This window comes from Tachysurus fulvidraco, chromosome 16, assembly GCF_022655615.1.
Source record: "Tachysurus fulvidraco isolate hzauxx_2018 chromosome 16, HZAU_PFXX_2.0, whole genome shotgun sequence".
NCBI lineage: Eukaryota > Metazoa > Chordata > Actinopteri > Siluriformes > Bagridae > Tachysurus > Tachysurus fulvidraco.
Window position 1 is genome coordinate 20,651,873 of NC_062533.1, and position 23,674 is coordinate 20,675,546.

General features: G+C 43.7%; 2 protein-coding genes and 2 long non-coding RNA genes across 7 annotated transcripts in view; 2 read left to right on the plus strand and 2 right to left on the minus strand.

Moving 5' to 3' along the window:
- ilvbl (ilvB (bacterial acetolactate synthase)-like) lies at nt 1–19,347 on the plus strand. The gene is made up of 15 exons (XM_027154990.2): nt 1–379; nt 6,147–6,348; nt 6,659–6,786; nt 8,008–8,146; nt 8,237–8,348; nt 9,144–9,243; nt 12,035–12,132; nt 12,274–12,410; nt 12,493–12,627; nt 13,982–14,096; nt 14,185–14,354; nt 15,180–15,250; nt 15,368–15,439; nt 15,611–15,716; nt 18,670–19,347. The coding sequence occupies exons 1-15, from the start codon at nt 278–280 to the stop codon at nt 18,846–18,848; spliced, it is 1,866 nt and encodes a 621-aa protein (XP_027010791.2). The 5' UTR covers nt 1–277; the 3' UTR covers nt 18,849–19,347.
- Nucleotides 9,252–9,586, minus strand: LOC125139013. The gene is made up of 3 exons (XR_007138122.1): nt 9,505–9,586; nt 9,357–9,474; nt 9,252–9,326 (listed from the first exon to the last, which is right to left on the minus strand). It is a non-coding gene; the product is annotated as an uncharacterized LOC125139013 (long non-coding RNA).
- Nucleotides 14,944–23,674, minus strand: part of LOC113647984 — a 15,677-nt gene continuing 6,946 nt past the window's right edge. For all 3 annotated transcript variants that reach the window (XR_007138115.1, XR_007138114.1, XR_007138113.1), the window contains one exon: nt 14,944–15,318. This is a non-coding gene — a long non-coding RNA (uncharacterized LOC113647984). The remainder of the gene's footprint in view (nt 15,319–23,674) is intronic.
- The window catches only part of LOC113647968 (zinc finger protein 501-like), a 5,257-nt gene continuing 1,728 nt past the window's right edge, over nt 20,146–23,674 (plus strand). Inside the window, exons 1-5 of one of the 2 annotated variants that reach the window (XM_027154993.2) lie at nt 20,146–20,395; nt 22,294–22,384; nt 22,657–22,780; nt 22,864–22,956; nt 23,034–23,153. In XM_027154993.2, the coding sequence (XP_027010794.2) occupies nt 22,319–22,384; nt 22,657–22,780; nt 22,864–22,956; nt 23,034–23,153 (403 nt within the window). In that variant the 5' untranslated portion in view covers nt 20,146–20,395; nt 22,294–22,318. Of the gene's footprint in view, nt 20,396–21,710; nt 22,138–22,293; nt 22,385–22,656; nt 22,781–22,863; nt 22,957–23,033; nt 23,154–23,674 lie in introns of those variants that run through there. The other variant, XM_027154992.2, reaches the window with a different exon arrangement.

Consider the following 23,674-nt stretch of genomic DNA (forward strand, 5'->3'; position numbering starts at 1 on the left):
ATGCGCACATCGCCGCTCGTGTTTCAACCTTAACCTTTCACCAGGTTATTGTTACCTTTACACACAATGAGTCTCCGTGTGAGATGCTGGAGGTCTGAGCGGTTATCACAGCAAGCAGGAGCTTCTGCTTCACAGGGCAACAACTGACGAGTTCACAAAGTTTATTAGTGTCACATAAGATGAAGAGCAGCAAAGTGATCAACGGACAATAAGAAACTTTTCTGGAGTCTAATAACACCTTCATCTTCATCATCATCATCTTCTACATCATCTACAGATGGACATGGGGACAGTGCTGTGTTTCTGTCTCTCTGCGGTTCTGTTGCTGGTTGTGTTTATTGTGTACAAACTGGGTTTATTTTACCAGCTCTTCCATAAGGTATGTACATCTAAATCCTCTATTACACTTTATTACACTTTATTATACTTTATTATTAATGTAACTGTCATCAGTCTGGTTGTGACTGAAGCTTTCACATTTACTCTGAACTTTAAAAACTAATGTAGTGTAACAACAACAACAATAATGATAATAATAACAACAACAAGAAAACAACAATGACAATAATAATGATAATAATAACAATAATAATGATGATGATAATAATAACTAGATTTGTAAAGTTCGTCGCAAAGAAATTTGATGTTGGCTTTGACGGTGCAAGTATTCACAAAGGCAGGTGCTTTTTGGAGGCGAGTGGACATAAGGGTCAGTGTTACTTTTGGAGGCAAGTGGACAGAAAGATAGGGTGCCAAAAGATTTGGAGGCAAGTGGACAGAAAGATAGGGTGCCAAAACATTTGGAGGCAAGTGGACAAAATGATAGGGTGCCAAAACATTTGGAGGCAAGTGGAGACGAGCATGTGACGTCATCCGAATACACCTGAGGAAGTTCCCCTTATTGTTCTGAGTGTTTTGATATGTCACATGTCCATGTTGAAAAACGTTTTTTGATTTTGCATATTTTGTTGGCGGGGCTGCGGGACAACCGAAAGACCAGTCGGTACACCGATTTAAACCTCTGTTCAGAGTATCACCCTAAAGGAGCTGGTCAAGTTTGGTGTAGAGAGTTCGAAAGCTTTCCGAGTTATAAACCTCCAAAATTTATAATTGGAGTCTATGGGAAAAAAGGCCACTTTGAGACCCGGTACCAGAAGTACCGGTACTGGGATCTACTGGGTACTACTTAGAAAAGTAATAGCAACAAACTTCAGACCAGGTTCTACAACATATCCGAATTTGGTGCATGTGGCTCGAAAGCTCTAAGAGGAGTTACTCTTTATAAATTTATGTCTAAGCTTAAATAGCTTCTACAAAATGACATAATAATAAGGCTTCATTTATATTGTACTTGTTATGGAGGTTTTAGATTTGTGTATATTATTATTTATGTGATGATGATTATTATTTAAGATTATTATTACACCCAGATTCTCAGTATAGATTTGTGTACATGTTATTTATGATTATTATATTATTATGACAAATAACAGCACTTTATTTTGGTGTGTTGGTGAATTATGGAGCGATTTAACAGACAATATTAATGGAGATGTAAATGCTATTTATATTATAATTATATCACTATAATTGTGTTTCCGACTTGTTGTAAAAAAATCTCTAACACAAAGTGACAAAGTGACCAAACAAATTTATGTGGGGTTTAATTCCTTGGTTTAATCCCACTAATAATTCCCCATATTGTTTGTTTCACTTCCTGTGGCGTTGTGTTCTCGTCCTGACTGTAAACTGAAGTTTAATCACAAACTCTTACATTCGTGTTTAGATCTGAACATAAACCTGTCAATCATTGTTGGGGGGTGGGACTATATCATGGGGCATGTTTGTACCAGGAAGTGGCATCATACACAGTGGAGCTGAACAGAATGTGTATAAAGTGCTCCAGTTTCTCCTAAAGACTCTGCTGAGGTTATGGATGTAACCCCCTCAGACCCCCCTCAGACTCCCCTCAGACTCTTACATACCACTTGTATACGGTATAGTGACCAATCACAGTGTTCCCCTATAAATAACAATAATCCCTTAGTGTCAGGGCTTCACACAATAATCCCTCTGTTCACACTCGGGGTTCAGGGTCATCTTGTCTCCACTTAATCATTAACAAAACCAAAGACATTTCCTTGAAGCTCGTCCATAACTTATTATCTTGTGAACAGATTTAATTGTGACATTAACATGCTGTACTTTTTGTGCTTTACACCATGAAACATTTTATCACTTATGTTGGCGTTTCTCTCACACGTCCCGCCTCTTTTATAAGACTCGCATGTTGTCCAACGTCCAGCTCTGCTTTAAAAGTGTTTTATTCCGCTTTTTCTCCTTTGACAAATCTTATCATAAGGAATATTTCCAAATGAACGTAGTATTCATAAATGTAAATTGTTTAAAAAAAAGCCCTTGTACAAAATTAAACAATATTGAAATATTTTTTAAGTAATAAAAAAGCGGTAAAATGTATTTCAGTCTGTAAACTTTTCCATGTGATTGCTATGTTGCGATCCTTTAAAATCAGTGAAAACAAAAACAGCGTAATGACAAAGTCCCAGCTGCCGCGAGAGGAAACAGACATCTCGAAATACAGACAGAAAACCTTTCGTTCGCTTCACTGAACAAAAACAAATTTATTACTGTTGCCGTTTGTTACGTTAACTCACTTAACCTGTCTAAAATGATATGTTTTTTTAGTAAGACATAATGAGTAGAGAAGGAACTGAAGTGAAACAGCAAATGGGGAGTTAGTATTGAGATGAAAATACAGCAGGACATAACTGGAAAGACAGGACATTTAAACACACACTTTGACTATTTTTATTTGACATTAGTCACACGTTGTGCCTTCGCTTGAGTTATGTCACGGTTTTTACAACGATATATAGGATAGGAAATGCAATAGCAATATAAATTATAATATAAATATAATTGCAAGGAAATTGTGTTATTCTTTTTAATTAATGTCCACAGAATGGCTCCGTAGTGCATATTACAGCTGAGAGAAATGATCTGTACATTAGTGCAGGAAGGAAAGTGCAGTATAACAGTCAGAGTCTCACTGCTCACACTTTATGCATGTCTTTGGACCGGGGGAGGAAACCGGAGTACCCGGAGGAAACCCCCGAGGCGCGGGGAGAACATGCAAACTCCACACACACAAGGTGGAGGCGCCCCCCCAAGTCATATATTCTGTATTCATATTTAATACTCATAACATCTATATTGTCTCACGTCGTCTGTGTTCTTCTTTTTGTCTTTTTACCATTTGTACTTTTGAGAGTCACAAACAGCTGGAACCAAATTCCTTGTGTGTCGACTCACGGGACGCACTTTATTTCCAGGGATTTCAGAACAGCGTAACAGATATTGCGTCATCGGGTAGGCGTGGCCTATTTGATGATCTAACCCTAACTTTAACCGTAGTTTTTGGTTGTTTATTTGTTTTCTAACATAAATCTCTCTGTATGACTGTTTTGTCCTTCGTAGTATGCTGTTTTTTTGAAAGAGGGCGTTTTTCCAACACCTCGGGAAACGTCGCCAAGGTGGTGAATAACAGACCGTGTAGGGTCCTGGATGTGGTTGCCTCTCTGCTATGTTGGGGTTGGTCAGGCTGATGGGCTTGAGAAGGTGTTGAATGCTGGTGTCACTGAGAGTAATGCGAGCGGTTACAGAGTGTCATGGCTTTGGGTTACAGTCAGTAATTTGTCTGAGCTTTTTCCAGACAGAAGCAGAGTCACTGGCTGACTTCTCTCACTGCATCGCTAAACTGCGTTGTACTTCAGCTCTTTAGACTGAGTTCTGTGCAGACTCTTGAACGCAGCTTCCTTTTCCCACCTTTAGCTGTCTGAGTCGAGTGCGAGACGATTCACAGCCCAAAGCCGTCAGTATATAAGACCAGACTGTGTATATACATTATTATAAAATGTTGTGATCACTGACCGCTCAAGTCTGATAGCTTGGGGGAAAGTTATTGTTTTTCAGTCTAATTTTGTAAATATGAATACAGAATATATGACTGGGGGGGACATGGTGGTTTAGTGGTTAGCACGTTCGCCTCACACCTCCAGGGTTAGGGGTTCGATTCCTGCCTCCACCTTGTGTGTGTGGAGTTTGCATGTTCTCCCCGTGCCTCGGGGGTTTCCTCCGGGTACTCCGGTTTCCTCCCCCGGTCCAAAGACATGCATGGTAGGTTGATTGGCATCTCTGGAAAATTGTCCGTAGTGTGTGAGTGAATATGAGAGTGTGTGTGTGCCCTGTGATGGGTTGGCACTCCGTCCAGGGTGTATCCTGCCTCGATGCCCGATGACGCCTGAGATAGGCACAGGCTCCCCGTGACCCGAGAAGTTCAGATAAGCGGTAGGAAATGGATGAATCGATGATCCCTTTGAGGCTGTCCTCAGACACAGTTTCAGGTAAATATGGTGTACAGAGGACCGGTTCCTACTGATGATGATCTCAGGTGATCTCAACACTGATTTAGCTCAGTGGTTAAGGTGTTCGACTACTGATCGGAAGGTCATTGGTTCGAATCCCAGGTCCGCCAAGTTGCCACTGCAGGGCCCCTGAGCAAGGCCCTTAACCCTCAATTGCTCAGGTGTAAACTCTATGAAGTACTGCAGCCTCATCTTTAGGCAGGTCGTAGATAAAGCCATAATATTTCTGCTTTTTAACCTAAGAGCTAAAAGTCACTGTTAAGACCATAAAATCAACCGTAAAAGATCAGGGTAGTTTAATGTGATCTCCAAATCAACAGCACATCAGTGTTCACATAGCCGTAAGCCGTTCTCTGTAAGCTAATGATGGAGGGAGGACTTCGGTCCACCAGATAAGAGAGTGTTACAGAATATAAACAGAGCTGTGTGTAAATGTCTCTCCGTCAGCAGTTGATTAGAGAAGGTCTCAGTCCTTGGTTGTGTTTCTGAGGTGATGGTGACACGAGTAACGTCTATGCAACTGCAGTCTAGTTTCCTGGTTTGATTTAGTTCACAGGGACTCCAGATAAACCAGTATGTTTTCTCTCCAAACCAGGATGTTTGCCAGCTTTCTGTTTCAACATGGTTTAGTTTTTTTAGCAGTAAAATAAAAAGCACATAAACCTTTGAAGGCCAGGAGATAGTCATACAGTATATAGCTGTGTGTCGTCTGACTACTGACTTTCCTGAGTGATTTAATGAGGAACAGTTCAGTTTAGTAGCTGAAGTGATTTTTGAGGGACTTCACAAACCTGTGGTGATTAGATGAAGAATGTCCAGGTGCAACATACTTAAGTGTTTAGGTAGGATCGTTAAGTGTCAGGGTGCGTCAGGGTGGATCGGTAGACTCCTTAGTAGGGCTGGGCGATACGGCTGAAAACTGTATCACAATATCAGTGTTACATATCGGTCGATATCGATCATTATTGATATTTTTATGACCCATTTAAAATAAGGACCAGGAGAAAAATATTAGATTTAAACCTTTTTATTTGAAACTTCACCTTCCTCTGATCAGAATCCCCTCAGTTATTATGACAGAAACGTCACCAACCAGGAAACCTCCAATAATTATAATGTAAACATGAGTCTAAAGTCACAATGAACACTTAACTATTATCTCTTAACATTTAAGGTGAGAAATGACAGAAAATGTACGTTGCTAGGTTACCAGAGAGCGAGTGCCTTTCTTAATGCAACCAAACTTGCTTCGCGACCTCCGTTTTCTTCCGACGATGAATAAAAAAAATCAAACGTTTTATCGAACACATTTTTTTGATATTGATCACGTGTCTATCACGATACATATCGTTATCGGTTTATCACCCAGCCCTACTCCTTGGTCTGTAACCTAGTGACCCAGTGTTGATGTATTTATTTATGAACACTTTTCTACGTCGCTCTATATACAGTAAGAACGTCTACCAAACGCTGTGAATATAACATTTAGATTTTGCCCGTCCTTCTACCAGTTTTTTCACTTCTTGTGTTTGACTGTTTGGACATTTCTTTGCCACATAGTTGTTCATACTGTATGTTATTTTATTTTTTCCACCACCTGTCCAAAATAAAAAACTAAATTAATATGTAGTATGTATAGAAACATGACGTTATATATTATGTCTCAATGTCTTTGTTTGCCGTTGAATGAACTCTCCTCAGACGGACAGGAAGAGTCCTCGGCAGGGAGGCGAGAGCGTGGCAGAGGTCCTTCAGGCTCATGGCATCAAGTTCGTGTTCACGCTGGTTGGAGGACACATCTCTCCTATCCTGGTGGCATGTGAGAAACTGGGGATCCGTATCGTAGACACTCGTCACGAAGCCACAGCTGTGTTTGCTGCTGATGCAGTGGCGAGACTCTCAGGTAGCTATGAGCCTTGTTTCATTAGCAAGCTGCATGTCATGTGATGTGATGCTGTAACCACGTCTGTTTACTCGTTAGGGCTTTTACAGTAAAACGGATAGTTATTGGTTTATAAGCTGTTGATTTTACTCTCCACTTTTTGTGGATTATTTTGTGTAGATTTGTCACCTTCTCATTCAGTGGTGTGGGAATATTTGTGAGCAGGTCTGGAAGTGTGATCTGACCCAGAATCTAAAACAGCTTGTACATGCCTGAGTGAAGTCTCAGTATGTAAATAATGCCCTTGCTACTGGGAATTTGCCCCACGCAGGTACAGTAGGTGTGGCTGTGGTAACAGCAGGACCAGGGCTTACTAACACGGTTACCGCGGTGAAGAACGCTCAGATGGCCGAATCCCCTCTTCTTTTGATGGGTGGAGCTGCTGCCACTCTGCTGCAGGTCAGACATTAACAATATGTGGAAAATATCTTCACATTAATGTAACAGCATAGAAAAGAAACTTAAACATGAAAAATATCGGTTCTTGCTACGTAAACAGAAACCACGTCACTGACATGAGACATAATGTTTAACAGAGTAATAACGGTACAAACCCATCCGGTCCTGACGGGACAACCCGTGGGATTTTACTGTATGCTAAAGACACGACGTCCTCAGCAGCAGAAGTACTGAAGCGTGTCACTGACGGTGTGATGCCCTGTAAGGTTGTCTAAACGTTTATTAGATACGATTGTCCGTGCTTCGGTTGAGTCCCAGCGTAACCTGTACTTGTTAAAAAGGAAAAAAAAATCTACTGTGAAGATCTGAGATACGCATCGACGATACAGCAAATAGAAATGTTTTGATAAAGAACCACCACCCACACACACACACACACACACACACACACACACACACACACACCGAACAGGTTACTCGAGTAAAACAACAGCAGCTGATGAGCAGAACGTGAGAACTGTGAAGGACAGGTTCTAAACAACCGGCAATGACATCATCAGCAACCTCCACAGGGCAGGATGAAGGAATCACAGTCATATCGGCCATAACGTGAGCTGGAAACATGAGCACTCATCAGAAGGCCAGTGATGAGCCACAAACGTTCTGAAGTATAGATAGAAAGATGAAAGTCTGGAGGAAGAAAGAAACAGTTCATGATCCAAAACATACGAGCTGGTGTGTGAAGCGTGGTGGTGGTGGTGGTGGTGCTACTGGTGTCATGGCTCGGTCTTTTGGAACACACTCACTAATCTGTACTGATGAACTGCATGACATGTAATCAGGGGGAGCTTCATCATGCAGCAGTACAGCCATCCAGAACACACAGTACAAGAGGATTTAAACTGGACAAGTCGGTCAGCAGACCTGAACTGAACTGAGCAGCATTTTATATCCTGGAAAACAGTTTGATGTGAAAGTGAAAGGAAAACAACTTCATATCAAGTGTTTAGTTTGTTATATTGTGCCTGTAATTTTGCTCTTGACCACCAAAAGATTTATGTTCTTTAACACATGAAGCTATAAATATTAGGAAATAATAGGATCTAACTGTGTCTGTGTGTGTGTCTGTGTGTGTGTCTGTCTGTGTGTGTGTGTGTCTGTCTGTGTGTGTGTGTGTCTGTCTGTGTGTGTGTGTGTCTGTCTGTGTGTGTGTGTGTGTAGGGTCGAGGAGCTTTGCAGGACATTGATCAGATGTCCCTCTTCAAGCCCCTCTGCAAGTTGTGTGTGTCGGTGCGGCGTGTGAGGGAGATTGTGCCCACTGTGAGAAGAGCTCTGGCCGTGGCTCAGTCTGATACACCAGGTCCACAGCGTGTTAACACCCTTCACTACAGGACGCCGCTCCCTCAACCCTTTTATGACCGTTTGTACTTTGGTTCTGTTTGTTTTTCAGGTCCTGTTTTTATCGAGTTCCCCATAGACACTCTTTATCCCTATCATCTGGTAGAGAAAGAGTTTTCTCCTAAAAGCTCTCCTAAAGGAATCATGGGAAATATTATTGCATGGTATGAAAACACACGCAGACACACGCTAGCACACGCTGACACACGCTAGCACACGCTGACACGCTAGCACACGCTGACACACGCTAGCACACGCTGACACACGCTAGCACACGCTGACACACGCTAGCACACGCTGACACACGCTAGCACACGCTGACACACGCTAGCACACGCTGACACACGCTAGCACACGCTGACACACGCTAGCACACGTTAGCACACGCTGACACACGCTAGCACACGTTAGCACACGCTAACACACGTTAGCACACGCTGACACACGTTAGCACACGCTGACACACGTTAGCACACGCTGACACACGTTAGCACACGCTGACACACGTTAGCACACGCTGACACACGTTAGCACACGCTGACACACGCTAGCACACGCTGACACACGCTAGCACACGCTGACACACGCTAGCACACGCTGACACACGCTAGCACACGCTGACACGCTAGCACACGCTGACACACGCTAGCACACGCTGACACACGCTGACACACGCTAGCACACGCTGACACACGCTAGCACACGCTGACACACGCTGACACACGCTAGCACACGCTGACACACGCTAGCACACGCTGACACACGCTAGCACACGTTAGCACACGCTGACACACGTTAGCACACGCTAGCACACGTTAGCACACGCTGACACACGTTAGCACACGCTGACACACGTTAGCACACGCTGACACACCATACTGCAGACCTGATCATACAGTCAGTTGTGTTGTTGTGTAACACAACCCTGGATGGATCCGGAGTGCTGTTTGTCCTCACAGGTACCTTCACAACCATCTAACTAACCTTTTCGCTGGAGCGTGGGAAGTGCGAGACGTTTGTCCTCTGCCTGTGGACGTACCTAAAGCTACAGACCAGGAGGTGCGACTTCATACAGTTATCTACTGTCTCTATAATTCTGCTGATGTTACCACCTTACACTACACCACCTTACACTACACCACCTTACACTACACCACCTTACACTACACCACCTTACAGTTATCTACTGTCTCTATAATTCTGCTGATGTTACCACCTTACACTACACCACCTTACAGTTATCTACTGTCTCTATAATTCTGCTGATGTTACCACCTTACACTACACCACCTTACACTACACCACCTTACACTACACCACCTTACAGTTATCTACTGTCTCTATAATTCTGCTGATGTTACCACCTTACACTACACCACCTTACACTACACCACCTTACAGTATACACATAGTTATCTACTGTCTCTATAATTCTGCTGGTGTTACTGCTGCATTTATTGTTTTTATTTATCTTACAGTACACCACCTTACACTACACGACCCTACAGTACACCACCCTACACTACATACCTTACAGTACACCACCTTACAGTACACCACCCTACAGTACACCACTTTACACTACATACCTTACAGTACACCACCTTACAGTACACCACCCTACACTACATACCTTACAGTACACCACCCTACAGTACACCACCCTACAGTACACCACCTTACAGTACACCACCCTACAGTACACACCTTACAGTACACCACCCTACAGTACACCACCTTACAGTACACCACTTTACACTACACACCCTACAGTACACCACCTTACAGTACACCACCCTACAGTACACCACCCTACAGTACACCACTTTACACTACACCACCTTACAGTACACCACCCTACAGTACATACCTTACAATACACCACCCTACAATACACCACCCTACAGTACACCACTTTACACTACACACCTTACAGTACACCACTCTACAGTACATACCTTACAATACACCACCTTACACTACACACCTTACACTACACACCTTACACTACACCACCTTACAGTACACCACCCTACAGTACATACCTTACAATACACCACCTTACACTACACACCTTACAGTACACCACCCTACACTACACACCTTACAGTGCACCACCCTACAGTACACCACTTTACACTGCACACCTTACAGTGCACGACCTTACACTATACAGTGCACCACCTTACAGTACACCACCCTACACTACACACCCTACAGTACACCACCCTACACTACACACCTTACAGTGCACCACCCTACACTATACAGTACACCACCCTACACTATACAGTGCACCACCCTACACTATACAGTGCACCACCCTACAGTACACCACCCTACTCTACACAACTTACAGTACACCACCCTACAGTACACCACCCTACAGTATGTGTTTGTTGTCCTGCAAACAAATATAAATATTAGTCAAAGATAACACAAATTAACACAACATGCAGTTTTTACATGAAGGTTTTTATTATTAAGGGAAAACTAAACCCAAACCTACACGGCCCTGTGTGAAAAAGTATTAGCCCCCTAAACCTAATAACTGATTGGTCCGCCCTTAGCAGCAAGAACTGCAGTCGAGTGTTAGTGATAACTTACAGTGAGTCTTACAGCTGAAGCTGTGGGGGGGGTTCTGGGCGTCTTTACAGAATTGTTGTAATTAGAGGGTTTTCGAACATGAAACACCTTTTTAAGGTCCTGCCACAGCGTCTCAATAGGGTTCAGGTCACTAACAGAAGGTCACACTTTGTCCTTCAGGATTTTTTGTAGACAGCAGAATTCATGGTTCTGTTTATCACAGCAAGTCTTCCAGGTCCTGAAGCAGTAAAACTGCCCCAGACCATCACACTACCACCACCATGTTTTACTGTTGGTGTTATGTTCTGTTTCTGACACGCAGTGTTACTTTTACACCAGATGTAACGGGACACACATCTCCAAAAAGTTCAGCTTTTGTCTCCTCAGTCCACAGAGTATTTTCCCAAAAGTCTTTTCAAGATGTTTTCTGGCAGATCTGAGACGAGCTTTTGTTCTTTTTGCTCAGCGGTGGTTTTAGTCTGTAACTCTGTCATGCAGGCCATTTATGCCCAGTCTCTTATGGTGGAGTCATGAACTCTGACCTTAACTGAGGAAAGTGAGGCCTGCAGTTCTGTGGATGTTGTTGTGGGGTCTTTGGTGACATCTTGGATGAGTCGTCGCTGCGCTCGGGGTAATTTTGATCGGCCGGCGACTCCTGTGAAGGTTCACCACTGTTCCATGTTTTGGCCATTTGTGTATAACGGCTCTCACTGTGGTTCACTGGATGGGGAGGGGGGCAAACACTTTTTCACACAGGGCCTTGTGGGTTTGGATTCTGTTTTCCTTTAATAATAATAAAAAAAATTAAATGGGTGACATACATACAAAAAAAAAAAAAAAAACAGGAAGGGGCAAACACTTTTTCACACCATTGTACAAACAAGGATAGAGCTAAAGACACACAACTCCTTTGAAAAAGAACAATCTGACGTCACATGCGGTGGAAGAAGGCTGTGGAGCTTCTGGTAATATTCCTAGCTGTATGTAAGAGAGCTGAATGTTATGTCGAGTTTATAACTGTGAGCACATGCGGTGCGACAGGGACTCGGTGTATAACACTCGTCACTATAGTGATGTGAAGACTTCTAGCTCGTCCTGGTGTCTGGTGTCAGGTTTTTTGTTACTCGGCGTCTCCTGCATTATAAAAGGCTTTGAAAGTGCAAGCTGCGATTCGGCCGATGTTTAAAGAGACGGAAATCAGGAACCTTTTATCTGCATGTCCGACATCACACAACACATGTTGTGACTTCTGTCTCACGTCCAGGTGCAAAGGTGTATAGAGCTGATAAGCCGAGCTAAGAAGCCTGTGATCGTGTTGGGCAGCCAGGCGACGCTTCCTCCAACACCTGTGTCAGCTGTCCGGTAGATTTATTTGTCATTTATTTCATTTACAGCAATTAAATAACTGCACCACCAACTAATGTTCCATATTCTGGTCCATTCTGCTCTTTCACTGTACAAACACATGCTCTGCTAACTCCTTCTGTGTCGGTCCTGATCCAGTAAAGCTCTGGAGTCTTTAGGGATTCCCTGCTTCCTCGGTGGGATGTCCAGAGGGATGCTGGGTAAAGACAGCCGTCTGCATATCAGACAGAACAGAAGAGATGCACTTAAAGAGGCAGATTTGGTGCTGCTGGCAGGTAAGGAACAATAATAACGTTCCCAGGTTTCTCCAGATGTTGACGAGGTGTCTGGGATGTTTACTGTGGTTTTCTTTAACAGGCACGGTGTGTGACTTTAGACTGAGTTACGGCAGGGTCCTGAACAGACGCAGTAAAATTATCGCAGTCAACCGGGACAAGAATCAGCTACTGAAGAACTCTGACTTGTTCTGGAAGCCCACAGTGGCTGTTCAGGGTGAGGACGGAAATGACGCCGCCGCAGACGGCACACGATGCTGTTCGATATAAATGATAAGATTACGCAGTCCTAGTTTTTGCCAGAACTCACTGGACATCACGATGCACACACAATAATCAGCAGCGATGTTACACCAATAGCTTAGTGTTTTTGGTTCCTTAACGTTTAGCTACAGTTACTTACGTGTTTCAGCACCTCTCATAGCACAGGATGGTCTTCACTATCATTCTAATTAATGTGTAATGTTCTACAGAATACTGTACAAAACACTACACTAAACTGTGTGTGTGTGTGTGTCTGTGTCTGTGTGTCTGTGTCTGTGTCTGTCTGTGTGTGTCTGTCTGTGTGTGTCTGTGTTTGTGTGTGTCTGTGTGTGTGTGTGTGTGTCTGTCTGTGTGTGTGTGTGTGTCTGTGTGTGTGTGTCTGTGTGTGTCTGTGTGTTTGTCTGTGTGTGTGTATGTGTGTGTGTTTTTGTGTGTGAGTGTGTGTGTTTGTGTGTCTGCGTTTGTGTGTGAGTGAGTGTGTGTGTGTTTGTGTGTATGTGTGTGTGTGTTGTGTGTGAGTGAGTGAGTGAGTGTGTGTGTATGTATGTGAGTGTGTGTTTGTGTGTGAGTGAGTGAGTGAGTGTGTGTATGTATGTGAGTGTGTGTTTGTGAGTGTGTGTGAGTGAGTGTGTGTGTTTGTGTGTGTGTATGTATGTATGTGAGAGTGTGTTTGTGTGTGAGAGTGTGTGTGTATGTGAGTGTGTATGTATGTATGTATGTGAGTGTGTGTGTGTGTGTATGTATGTGAGTGTGTATGTGAGTGTGTGTGTCTGTGTGTTTGTGTGTGAGTGTGTCTGTGTGTGTATGTATGTGAGTGTGTGTTTGTGTGTGAGTGTGTCTGTGTGTGTGAGTGTGTCTGTGTGTATGTATGTGAGTGTGTGTGTCTGTGTGTGTATGTATGTGAGTGTGTGTGTGTGTGTGTGTGTATGTGAGTGTGTGTGTGTGTTTGTGTGTGTGTGTGTGTGTGTGTGGTACTGTATGATGAACCTTCCTCCCACTCAAAGTATGTTTTCTTGTAGTTTATTTTATAGTTTTTAATAATTAAAAGTAATAATTAATAATTAAAAATATTACTCAGTGACATTCAGACTGTGTGTGTGTCACTGCTCCTGAGTCCCACAGTCTTTATAAAACACATGAGACATTATAAGAACACTTGCAGGTACAGAGACCCCACCCTGTGGTGCAGGGCAGAGGGGTAGAAGCCATCCTGGGTGATAAGATAAGACCCAGATGTAGATACAGAGTAGAGACGCCTCCTGTGATAGATAAGGGACGTTAACCAGATCAACGTGGAACCGTTTCAGGTGACGTCGGATCCTTCCTGCTGCAGCTGTCTAAAGGTTTGGTGGGACACCGATGTCCTGAGGAATGGGTCCGGAGCCTGAAGGAGCGCGACGACGCTAAAGAGAAGACAAACAGGTTGTGGGACATTAACGTTGTGGACATTTTGTTTGTTCACTTCTGCAAACTGAGAGAGATTTTTGACTGTAATGATTTACTCTTGTAGAGCCAAAGCAAGTGAGAAGGTGGAGAGGCATCTGAACCCTCTGAGTGTCCTGCACTGTGTGGACGAGCTGATGGCCGAAGACAGCATCATGGTTGCAGATGGAGGAGACTTTGTAGGCAGTGCTGCTTACATAATGAGACCACGAGGACCCCTGTGCTGGCTGGACCCAGGTCAGAACCATGGGCACGGCTTACAGTGACGTACAGGGACGCTGGTGGAAGTGTAATATGGGTCACAACTAAGTCAAAGGGAGACCGCCTTCTAATGGCTAGCTGATCTATTAATGTACACACACACACACTGACACACAGTCACACACTCACACACACACACTCACACTCTGACACACTCACACACACACACTCACATGCTCACACACACGCTGACACACACACACTGACACACTCACACACACTCACTCACACACACTCACATGCTCACACACACACACGCGCTGACACACACACACACACTGACACACGCACGCACACACACTCACTCACACACACACACGCTCACACACACGCACGCACACACACACTCACACTCACATACACACACACTCGCACACTCACACACACTCGCACACACACACACACTCGCACACACACACACACAAACACACACACACACACATCTGGACAGATGGTGCACAACCACATCCACATCTAGCACTAACAGCACAGCTCCCCAATGCAGACCCAGCTGGGGCATCAGAAATTACTGAGGGTTAATAAAAGTAGGGCTTTAAGGCTTAAATATTTTTAACACAATAAAATATTTATGAACTTCATAAAATAAAATGAATGCTTTTGGTATAAAACTAATAATGTGGTCCTGCTCCTCGGTCATGACGATATAACAGACCGTGTCTTACGTCTAAAACCTGATTATAACAAAGTTCTGATCTTCTCTACAGACTCCGACAGATACACTGAGTCTGTAGTGTTGTGTGTGTCACGGCTTCTGTTCTCATGTCCTTCTGCTCTGTACAGGAGCCTTTGGGACTCTTGGTGTTGGTGGAGGTTTTGCCCTGGGAGCAAAGCTCTGTCGTCCCGACTCGGAGGTAGGACGGAGCCGAGTTCTCCGTCAGACTGCTCATTTCTTTCCTCACTACTTTTCTTTATGATGTTTCTGGAAATGAAAGAGAGTTTTTTTGACAGTGCCGCTGTTTTATTCACAGGTCTGGATCATTTATGGCGACGGGTCTCTGGGTTACAGCGTGGCGGAATTTGATACGTTTACGAGACACAAGGTATAACATCAAATGTCAGGGTTACAAATAAAGCAATGTGTTATAACATTACATTAAGGAATGACAAGCTGGGTGTTGTTATGAATGGACGAGTAACACTGATGACTATTAATATTAAACCTTATTAAGTAATCACAACATATTACACTGACTCGTTCCCCTCTTTGCCAGACTCCTGTAATTGCCCTAGTGGGAAATGATGCTTGTTGGAGTCAGATCTCCAGGGAACAGGTTCCTCTACTGGGCAGCAATGTAGCCTGTGGCCTTTCATTTACAGGTACTGCTTCATGTTCACTCAAATATCTACTGAATACTGTACAGAGACCTTAACGTTAATGGGGAAGCCTAATGGTTAGAGAGTCTGACTCCTAACCCGAAGGTTGTGGGTTCGAGTCTCGGGCCGGCCACAACTGAGGTGCCCTTGAGCAAGGCACCGAACCCCCCAACTACTCCCCGGGCGCCGCAGCATAAATGGCTGCCCACTGCTCCGGGTGTGTGTTCACTGCTGTGTGTGTGTTCACTGGGTGTGTGTGTGTGTGTGTGTGTGTGTGTGTTCACTGCTGTGTGTGTGTGTTCACTGCTGTGTGTGTGTGTTCACTGCTGTGTGTGTGTGTTCACCGCCGTGTGTGTGTGTTCACCGCCGTGTGTGTGTGTTCACCGCCGTGTGTGTGTGTGTGTGTGTTCACTGCTGTGTGTGTGTGTGTGTGTTCACTGCTGTGTGTGTGTGTGTGTGTGTGTGTGTTCACTGCTGTGTGTGTGTGTGTGTGTGTTCACTGCTGTGTGTGTGTGTGTGTGTTCACTGCTGTGTGTGTGTGTGTGTGTGTGTTCACTGCTGTGTGTGTGTGTGTTCACTGCTGTGTGTGTGTGTGTGTTCACTGCTGTGTGTGTGTGTGTGTGTGTGTGTGTGTGTGTTCACTGCTGTGTGTGTGTGTGTGTGTGTGTTCACTGCTGTGTGTGTGTGTGTGTTCACTGCTGTGTGTGTGTGTGTGTTCACTGCTGTGTGTGTGTGTGTGTTCACTGCTGTGTGTGTGTGTGTGTTCACTGCTGTGTGTGTGTGTGTGTGTTCACTGCTGTGTGTGTGTGTTCACTGCTGTGTGTGTGTGTGTGTTCACTGCTGTGTGTGTGTGTTCACTGCTGTGTGTGTGTGTTCACTGCTGTGTGTGTGTGTTCACTGCTGTGTGTGTGTGTTCACTGCTGTGTGTGTGTGTGTGTGTGTGTGTGTGTGTGTGTTCACTGCTGTGTGTGTGTGTTCACTGCTGTGTGTGTGTGTTCACTGCTGTGTGTGTGTGTTCACTGCTGTGTGTGTGTGTTCACTGCTGTGTGTGTGTGTTCACTGCTGTGTGTGTGTGTGTTCACTGCTGTGTGTGTGTGTGTGTGTTCACTGCTGTGTGTGTGTGTGTTTGTTCACTGCTGTGTGTGTTCACTGCTGTGTGTGTGTTCACTGCTGTGTGTGTGTTCACTGCTGCGTGTGTGTTCACTGCTGCGTGTGTGTTCACCGCTGTGTGTGTGCTCACGGCTGTGTGTGTGTGCTCACGGCTGTGTGTGTGTGTTCACGGCTGTGTGTGTGTGTTCACGGCTGTGTGTGTGTTCACCGCTGTGTGTGTGTGTTCACCGCTGTGTGTGTGTGTTCACCGCTGTGTGTGTGTGTTCACCGCTGTGTGTGTGTGTTCACCGCTGTGTGTGTGTGTTCACCGCTGTGTGTGTGTGTTCACCGCTGTGTGTGTGTGTTCACCGCCGTGTGTGTGTGTTCACCGCCGTGTGTGTGTGTTCACCGCCGTGTGTGTGTGTTCACCGCCGTGTGTGTGTGTTCACCGCCGTGTGTGTGTGTTCACCGCCGTGTGTGTGTGTTCACCGCCGTGTGTGTGTGTTCACCGCCGTGTGTGTGTGTTCACCGCCGTGTGTGTGTGTTCACCGCCGTGTGTGTGTGTTCACCGCCGTGTGTGTGTGTTCACCGCCGTGTGTGTGTGTTCACCGCCGTGTGTGTGTGTTCACCGCCGTGTGTGTGTGTTCACTGCCGTGTGTGTGTGTGTGTGTGTGTTCTCTGCTGTGTGTGTGTGTGTGTGTTCTCTGCTGTGTGTGTGTGTGTGTGTGTTCACTGCTGTGTGTGTGTGTGTGTGTGTTCACTGCTGTGTGTGTGTGTGTGTGTGTTCACTGCTGTGTGTGTGTGTGTGTGTTCACTGCTGTGTGTGTGTGTGTGTGTTCACTGCTGTGTGTGTGTGTGTGTGTGTGTTCACTGCTGTGTGTGTGTGTGTTCACTGCTGTGTGTGTGTGTGTGTTCACTGCTGTGTGTGTGTGTGTGTGTTCACTGCTGTGTGTGTGTGTTCACTGCTGTGTGTGTGTGTTCACTGCTGTGTGTGTGTGTGTGTGTTCACTGCTGTGTGTGTGTGTGTGTTCACTGCTGTGTGTGTGTGTGTGTTCACTGCTGTGTGTGTGTGTGTGTTCACTGCTGTGTGTGTGTGTGTGTTCACTGCTGTGTGTGTGTGTGTTCACTGCTGTGTGTGTGTGTTCACTGCTGTGTGTGTGTGTTCACTGCTGTGTGTGTGTGTTCACTGCTGTGTGTGTGTGTGTGTGTGTGTGTTCACTGCTGTGTGTGTGTGTTCACTGCTGTGTGTGTGTGTTCACTGCTGTGTGTGTGTGTGTTCACTGCTGTGTGTGTGTGTGTGTTCACTGCTGTGTGTGTGTGTGTGTTCACTGCTGTGTGTGTGTGTGTGTTCACTGCTGTGTGTGTGTGTGTGTTCACTGCTGTGTGTGTGTGTGTGTTCACTGCTGTGTGTGTGTGTGTGTGTTCACTGGTGTGTGTGTGTGTGTGTGTGTGTTCACTGCTGTGTGTGTGTGTGTGTGTGTGTTCACTGCTGTGTGTGTGTGTGTGTGTTCACTGCTGTGTGTGTGTGTGTGTGTGTGTTCACTGCTGTGTGTGTGTGTGTGTGTGTTCACTGCTGTGTGTATGTGTGTGTTCACTGCTGTGTGTGTGTGTGTGTGTGTTCACTGCTGTGTGTGTGTGTGTGTATGTGCACTTTGGATGGGTTAAACGCAGAGAAGAAATTCTGAGTCTGGGTCACCGCACTTAGCCGTATGTCACGTCACTTAACCTGATGTTTCTCACTGGTGACATACACCATCACATCAGGATGATTTCACACCATGCAAAGTGTCTTTTCATTTGATATCAGTCGATAGTGTACAGTGTCCATAACAGGCCTGAGACGATAAAGTGTTTTTTTCCCCTCCAGATTATCACGTCGTTGCCGACGGCTTCGGCGGTAAAGGTTACCTGGTTGGCCGAGAAGAAGAGTCGCGTCTCAAAGACATGGTTATTAAAGCACAGAGAGAGTGTAAAGAAGGCAAGGCAGTGTTACTGAACGTGCTGATAGGGAAAAGTCACTTCAGAGACGGTTCTATTTCTGTGTAGAGACCCTGTGTGCTGTCGGGCCTGAAATCCTGAAAACATTTCACTTGCTGGTGCTTTGTGTTGAAATATTATACATTACAGCTAAAGGAGACTGGACATCAGCATCGCTCTTAATGTTGATCATTTCAGAGTAATTAGGGAAGTGTTCCTCTTTTACGTGTGTTTTAAATCTCTTTTTTCTTTTTAGAATTATTTCTCAAAGATTTATCACCTTTAGGGGCAAAAAGAGATGTTTTTAAATCAATAATAAGTCAATAATAGATTTTTCTTATCTCACATTTGTAATATAATAATTAAGGTTTGATTAATCAGAAAGGGGTTAATTAAAAACGATAATTGATTAATTCTTACATTTGATGATCGACCAAAATAGTAAATGCAGCCAGAACACTGTGTAAAATGATTCCTGAGTATTTACTGTACAATCATCTGTAATGAAAAGCTTGCTGTGAAAATGAAGTGAAACGAAACAAAACAATAAATAATTCAGAACCATGAAGCATTGTGTGATGTTGTGGTTACAGGAGACAGTTGAGTGGTTTAAGGCTTTAGATTAATGATCAGAAGGTTGTGGGTTCATACATAACACTGCCAAGCTACTACTATTGGCCCCCTGAGCAAGGCCCCTGTATCCTGGCACCCTAACAAACGTCCTTACATGCTGAGAAGAAAAAAAACATTTCATGATCGTGAACCTAAAACCTTTGAGCTTCCTCTGATCCATCGCTCACTGCAACGTCCAAGACTGTTAATGATAACGTAGCTTCTGTAATCTGTGACCTGTCCAATTTAGCTAAAGTCTTTGAACCCTGATTAGCAGCCAGATGTTTCCAGATGTTTGTTTTATTTAATCTATAATTACATATAAATGATTCTAGCAGTTGATAAGCTCAGTTTACTCAGTCCCATTGACCAGATGTCCTCATCTCTCGTCATCCTTCTTGCCAACAGTCACAGAGACACTTTGCTCTGAATATAGAAACTTGTCTAATGTCCTAAATCTCCATGACCACATGGGCACAGTTGATATTTTGGACATTAACTCGTCATTTTAGTCCTGTGATCTTTGCTCTTTAGGCTCATCATCATCACACGGTGTATGAATTTACAGATGTTCTACAGCTGTGTGAATTTACAGATGTGAGTTTACAGATGTTCTACAGCTGTGAGTTTAATGATGTTCTACAGCTGTGTGAATTTACAGATGTGTGAGTTTACAGATGTTCTACAGCTGTGAGTTTAATGATGTTCTACAGCTGTATGAATTTACAGATGTGAGTTTACAGATGTTTTATAGGAGCACTCCAGAGCTCCAGGGTGCATTTCACAGACTAGTGAGTAACACAGTTGTCCAGTAGGCGGCGCTGTGAACTTCACCTCCACTGTAAAGTCACAACAGAAGCGGAGCTGCAGTGAGCTTTGTGGCTAAGCTAATCATCCCAGCGTAGATATTTTACTGACTGGGATTTACAGTAACAGATCCGTTTAAAGCTAAATATGTGTTATATGTCTGTGTTTGAGGATGTTCACTAGGATCTACACCCGAGGTGAGTCAAAAACGGCTATCAGATAGTGGCTGAATCCCAAATGACTCCGTGCGCCCTTGTTAGTGTCCCTCGGTAGTAAGTGACACAGTGGTGTAGGGACCCTATGTAGGGACCCTATGTAGTGAAACTGCAGCGGTTTGTGACTCAGTATAAACATCAGTGTGATGTCGCTGTGGCTAAAACGGTCAATATTAGTTTTATTGTTAATCAACATTAAATATATAACTCGTTTAAATGGCTAGTAGATTTTATTTTAGTGATTTAAACGATTTACAATCAATGTTACTAAAAGAAGCACTATTTTATTTTCTGTATAAAATAATAGATTGTATTATTGTTTTATTTTTGATTTAATTGTTTAAATTGAAATAAAGTTCCTCAAAAGCTCAAGTGAAACAGAAAGAAGACCAAATAAATAAATAAAGTCTGATAAAAAAAATAGTTAGGAGTGATTTTTATAATCTAAAGCACATTGTGGTTTTGTGTGTAAATATATATATATAGTGTGTGTGTGTGTGTATATATAATATTTATATATCAGTGTGTCTAAGTGATGACTCCATGCACGTTTATGTTGTAATAAATATCGTATATATTAATCATCTGCTACACAGAATCATGTTATTTAAGAATCATTATATTTAAAGGTGAGGTCTCTGATGTTTGAAAGCCAATGTTGACATACTGTATAAAATCACCAAAACAGACACGCCCCTAACCCAAAAAAGCCCCACCCCTGTATCGATAGCTCCGCCCACACATACATACGTAACCCATGCGACTAACAGAAAGAAACGTGTCTTTATCATAGCTGAAGTGAAGAACAATACGATTGTAGATAAACAAACAAGCAAAAATGCCACACAAGCATAATGATGTAAAGGACAAAGGCATATATTAGTTCTGTGTAACAAAGCAAAACCAACGTTACTCACCTATCGAGAAGGAAAAAAGCGCCTCGGCGTCTTAAGTAAAGTCGGCCACATATTCACAGGTCGGAGTTTCCCGAGTCGATAACTCCTGAGCTAAACGCTGTTACTACACAAAACGCGGTTGTAGCTGCCTCTCTACATTACTACGATAGAAAAGAGGTGTTATTTGTGTAGTAACAGCGTTTAGCTCAGGAGTTATTGACTCGGGAAACTCCAACCTGTGAATATGTGGCCGACTTCCTGCTCCTTCAGTTCTCTCCAGCGCTGGAAAGCTGATCCTATATTAACACGTCCTACTTCTTGTCCTTATCGTAAGTCTTTCTTCTCTTTCTTTCTTTGTTTTTATCCTCCATGTCAATGTTAAAACCGCTTTCTGCTAATGTCACACATGCGCACTGAACGCTCTCTCCGCCCATATCGACAAGACACGCCCCTTGCTGCTCATTGGCTACACGTTGTTTTGTTTTTGTTTTGATTTTTGTTTAGTTTTCGGCCCTGCCTTTCAGGTCATTAATCGTAGTTAAAAGATCTGTAGTAGTTGATTAAAATGATGCGTTAAGGTTAAGTCTAAAAGTGAACACCATGACCTTGATCAAAAAGGTCATGAGGAACCGATTGGCCTTTGGTCATTGATGATGTGTTCGGTACACCGCGCTCCTGCCCCTATCAGGGGTGATACTGACCAGGTAGAACCTGGACGAGCTACATAGTGATGCCCTTCTCAGTGCTTCTCAGACCTAATGAAGTGACACCTCACAGTAGTGTCCATGTGGATGAATATCTTCTGAGCAGATCCCAACGTTCTGAACGGTGAGACGTTTGTTTCTGATCTCAGGTGAAGTTTGACGTCAACAAGCTGAATCTTTAGACTTTAAAAGAAATCCTTATAGTTATGTAGGTGATATGACTGGATTTAGTTTGCTGGTGATTCCAGTGTTCTGCTTATGCTTTGATTTCCCTTCACAGACATCACAAGACTTTAGGTCTCATCATGGAATCAATAGAGGTCCGACTGTGCTACTCCCCAAGACCTCCACAAGCTCCTGCTGGCTCACAGGTAACAGATAACATGTTTATCTGATCTGTTTGATGATTTTGGAACAGGGGATGTTTGTACGGTAGTAAAAGAGCTTTTATGTCAGAGCGTGGGTTCGTTAAGTAAGACGTTCTCCTTGCTGTGTCAATCGTCTTCCATCCGCGGTCCATGTGCTGTCCTGTTAACTGGACAAAGTTACTTTTTCTCCTCAGACAGTATGTTTAGGATCTATAAAAGAATCTTGTGTTGGTTTTCTTTTTAATCAGTATTATTACTCTTATAATACTCACTAGCTTTGTGAGGACGTGCAGACAGAAACCTGTACAGATTCAGACGGAGGGACATCAGGCTCTGTGGGACATGAGGACCATGAAAAACATATAAAAAAGGAAGAAGCAGAAGAGGAAGGCTACGTCTGTAAGTTAAAAGGACACTTTCAGCTCATTCTGTGTATATTTAGAAGACTTACTTTGTGACTGAACCACATCCCCACATCCTAGGTGACACACCATCATGTCCTGTGACATGCATCACAACTGTGGCTGACGACATACAAGTAAAAAAGGAAGAACCTGACGATGAAGACTCTCTCTGTAAGGCAGGAAGTTAGAGTCCAGATCAGAGTTTTACTTGAGTTAAAAGGATTCTAACGTAAATCTATGGATTTCAGTTGGAGAGGCATCGGGCTCAGTGGAAACCATGGAGCAGCACAACAGAGGATTTCAAATGAAGTGTGTAAAAGTGGAAGAGTCTGATGATGAAGATTACCTCTGTACAACTACAGTCTGTGGTGAAGTAACGCTGACACTTTAACACTCACTCAGAAATGTTGCTGTACTGTAATGGAGTCTGTTTTCATCTGGGTCAATGGAGAAGGAGCTGTTAGGGTTGTTTAGGACAGAGCATACGCTCTCTTCACAGCACACACAGGTTATAATGATGTGGATGGTCCTGACCTTTGTATTATAGAGCATGGACACTGAGATTAAACAGTCTGAATCGATGTGCCTTCACCTAAATACATGAAGGTGTGATGTTCAGCCTTTCTCGGTCACATGTAATTCTATGTAATAATCAAACTTATTTAAGGTAAAAACAACTAATATTGAATACACCACTGATCCAAAACACATACAGAGTTTAAATTGCTGTAATTAAAGGTGCGGTCTACAATGTTTGAGAAATGCTTTAGAAAACTGAGTCGGGATGACAAACTAAAAAAAACAAAACAAATGTGTAGCCAATGAGCAGAAAGGGGCGGGTCTTGTCAATATGGGCGGAGAAAGTTTTGTGTAGTAGTTTTGTGTAGTA

Coding starts and splice junctions, on each gene's coding strand:
- ilvbl (XM_027154990.2), top strand. CDS start 278: ATGGACATGGGGACAGTGCTGTGTTTCTGTCTCTCTGCGGTTCTGTTG. Junction 6,787..8,007: donor CTGCTGCCACTCTGCTGCAG/GTCAGACATTAA, acceptor GTGTGTGTGTAG/GGTCGAGGAGCTTTGCAGGA. Junction 14,355..15,179: donor CCTGTGCTGGCTGGACCCAG/GTCAGAACCATG, acceptor TGCTCTGTACAG/GAGCCTTTGGGACTCTTGGT.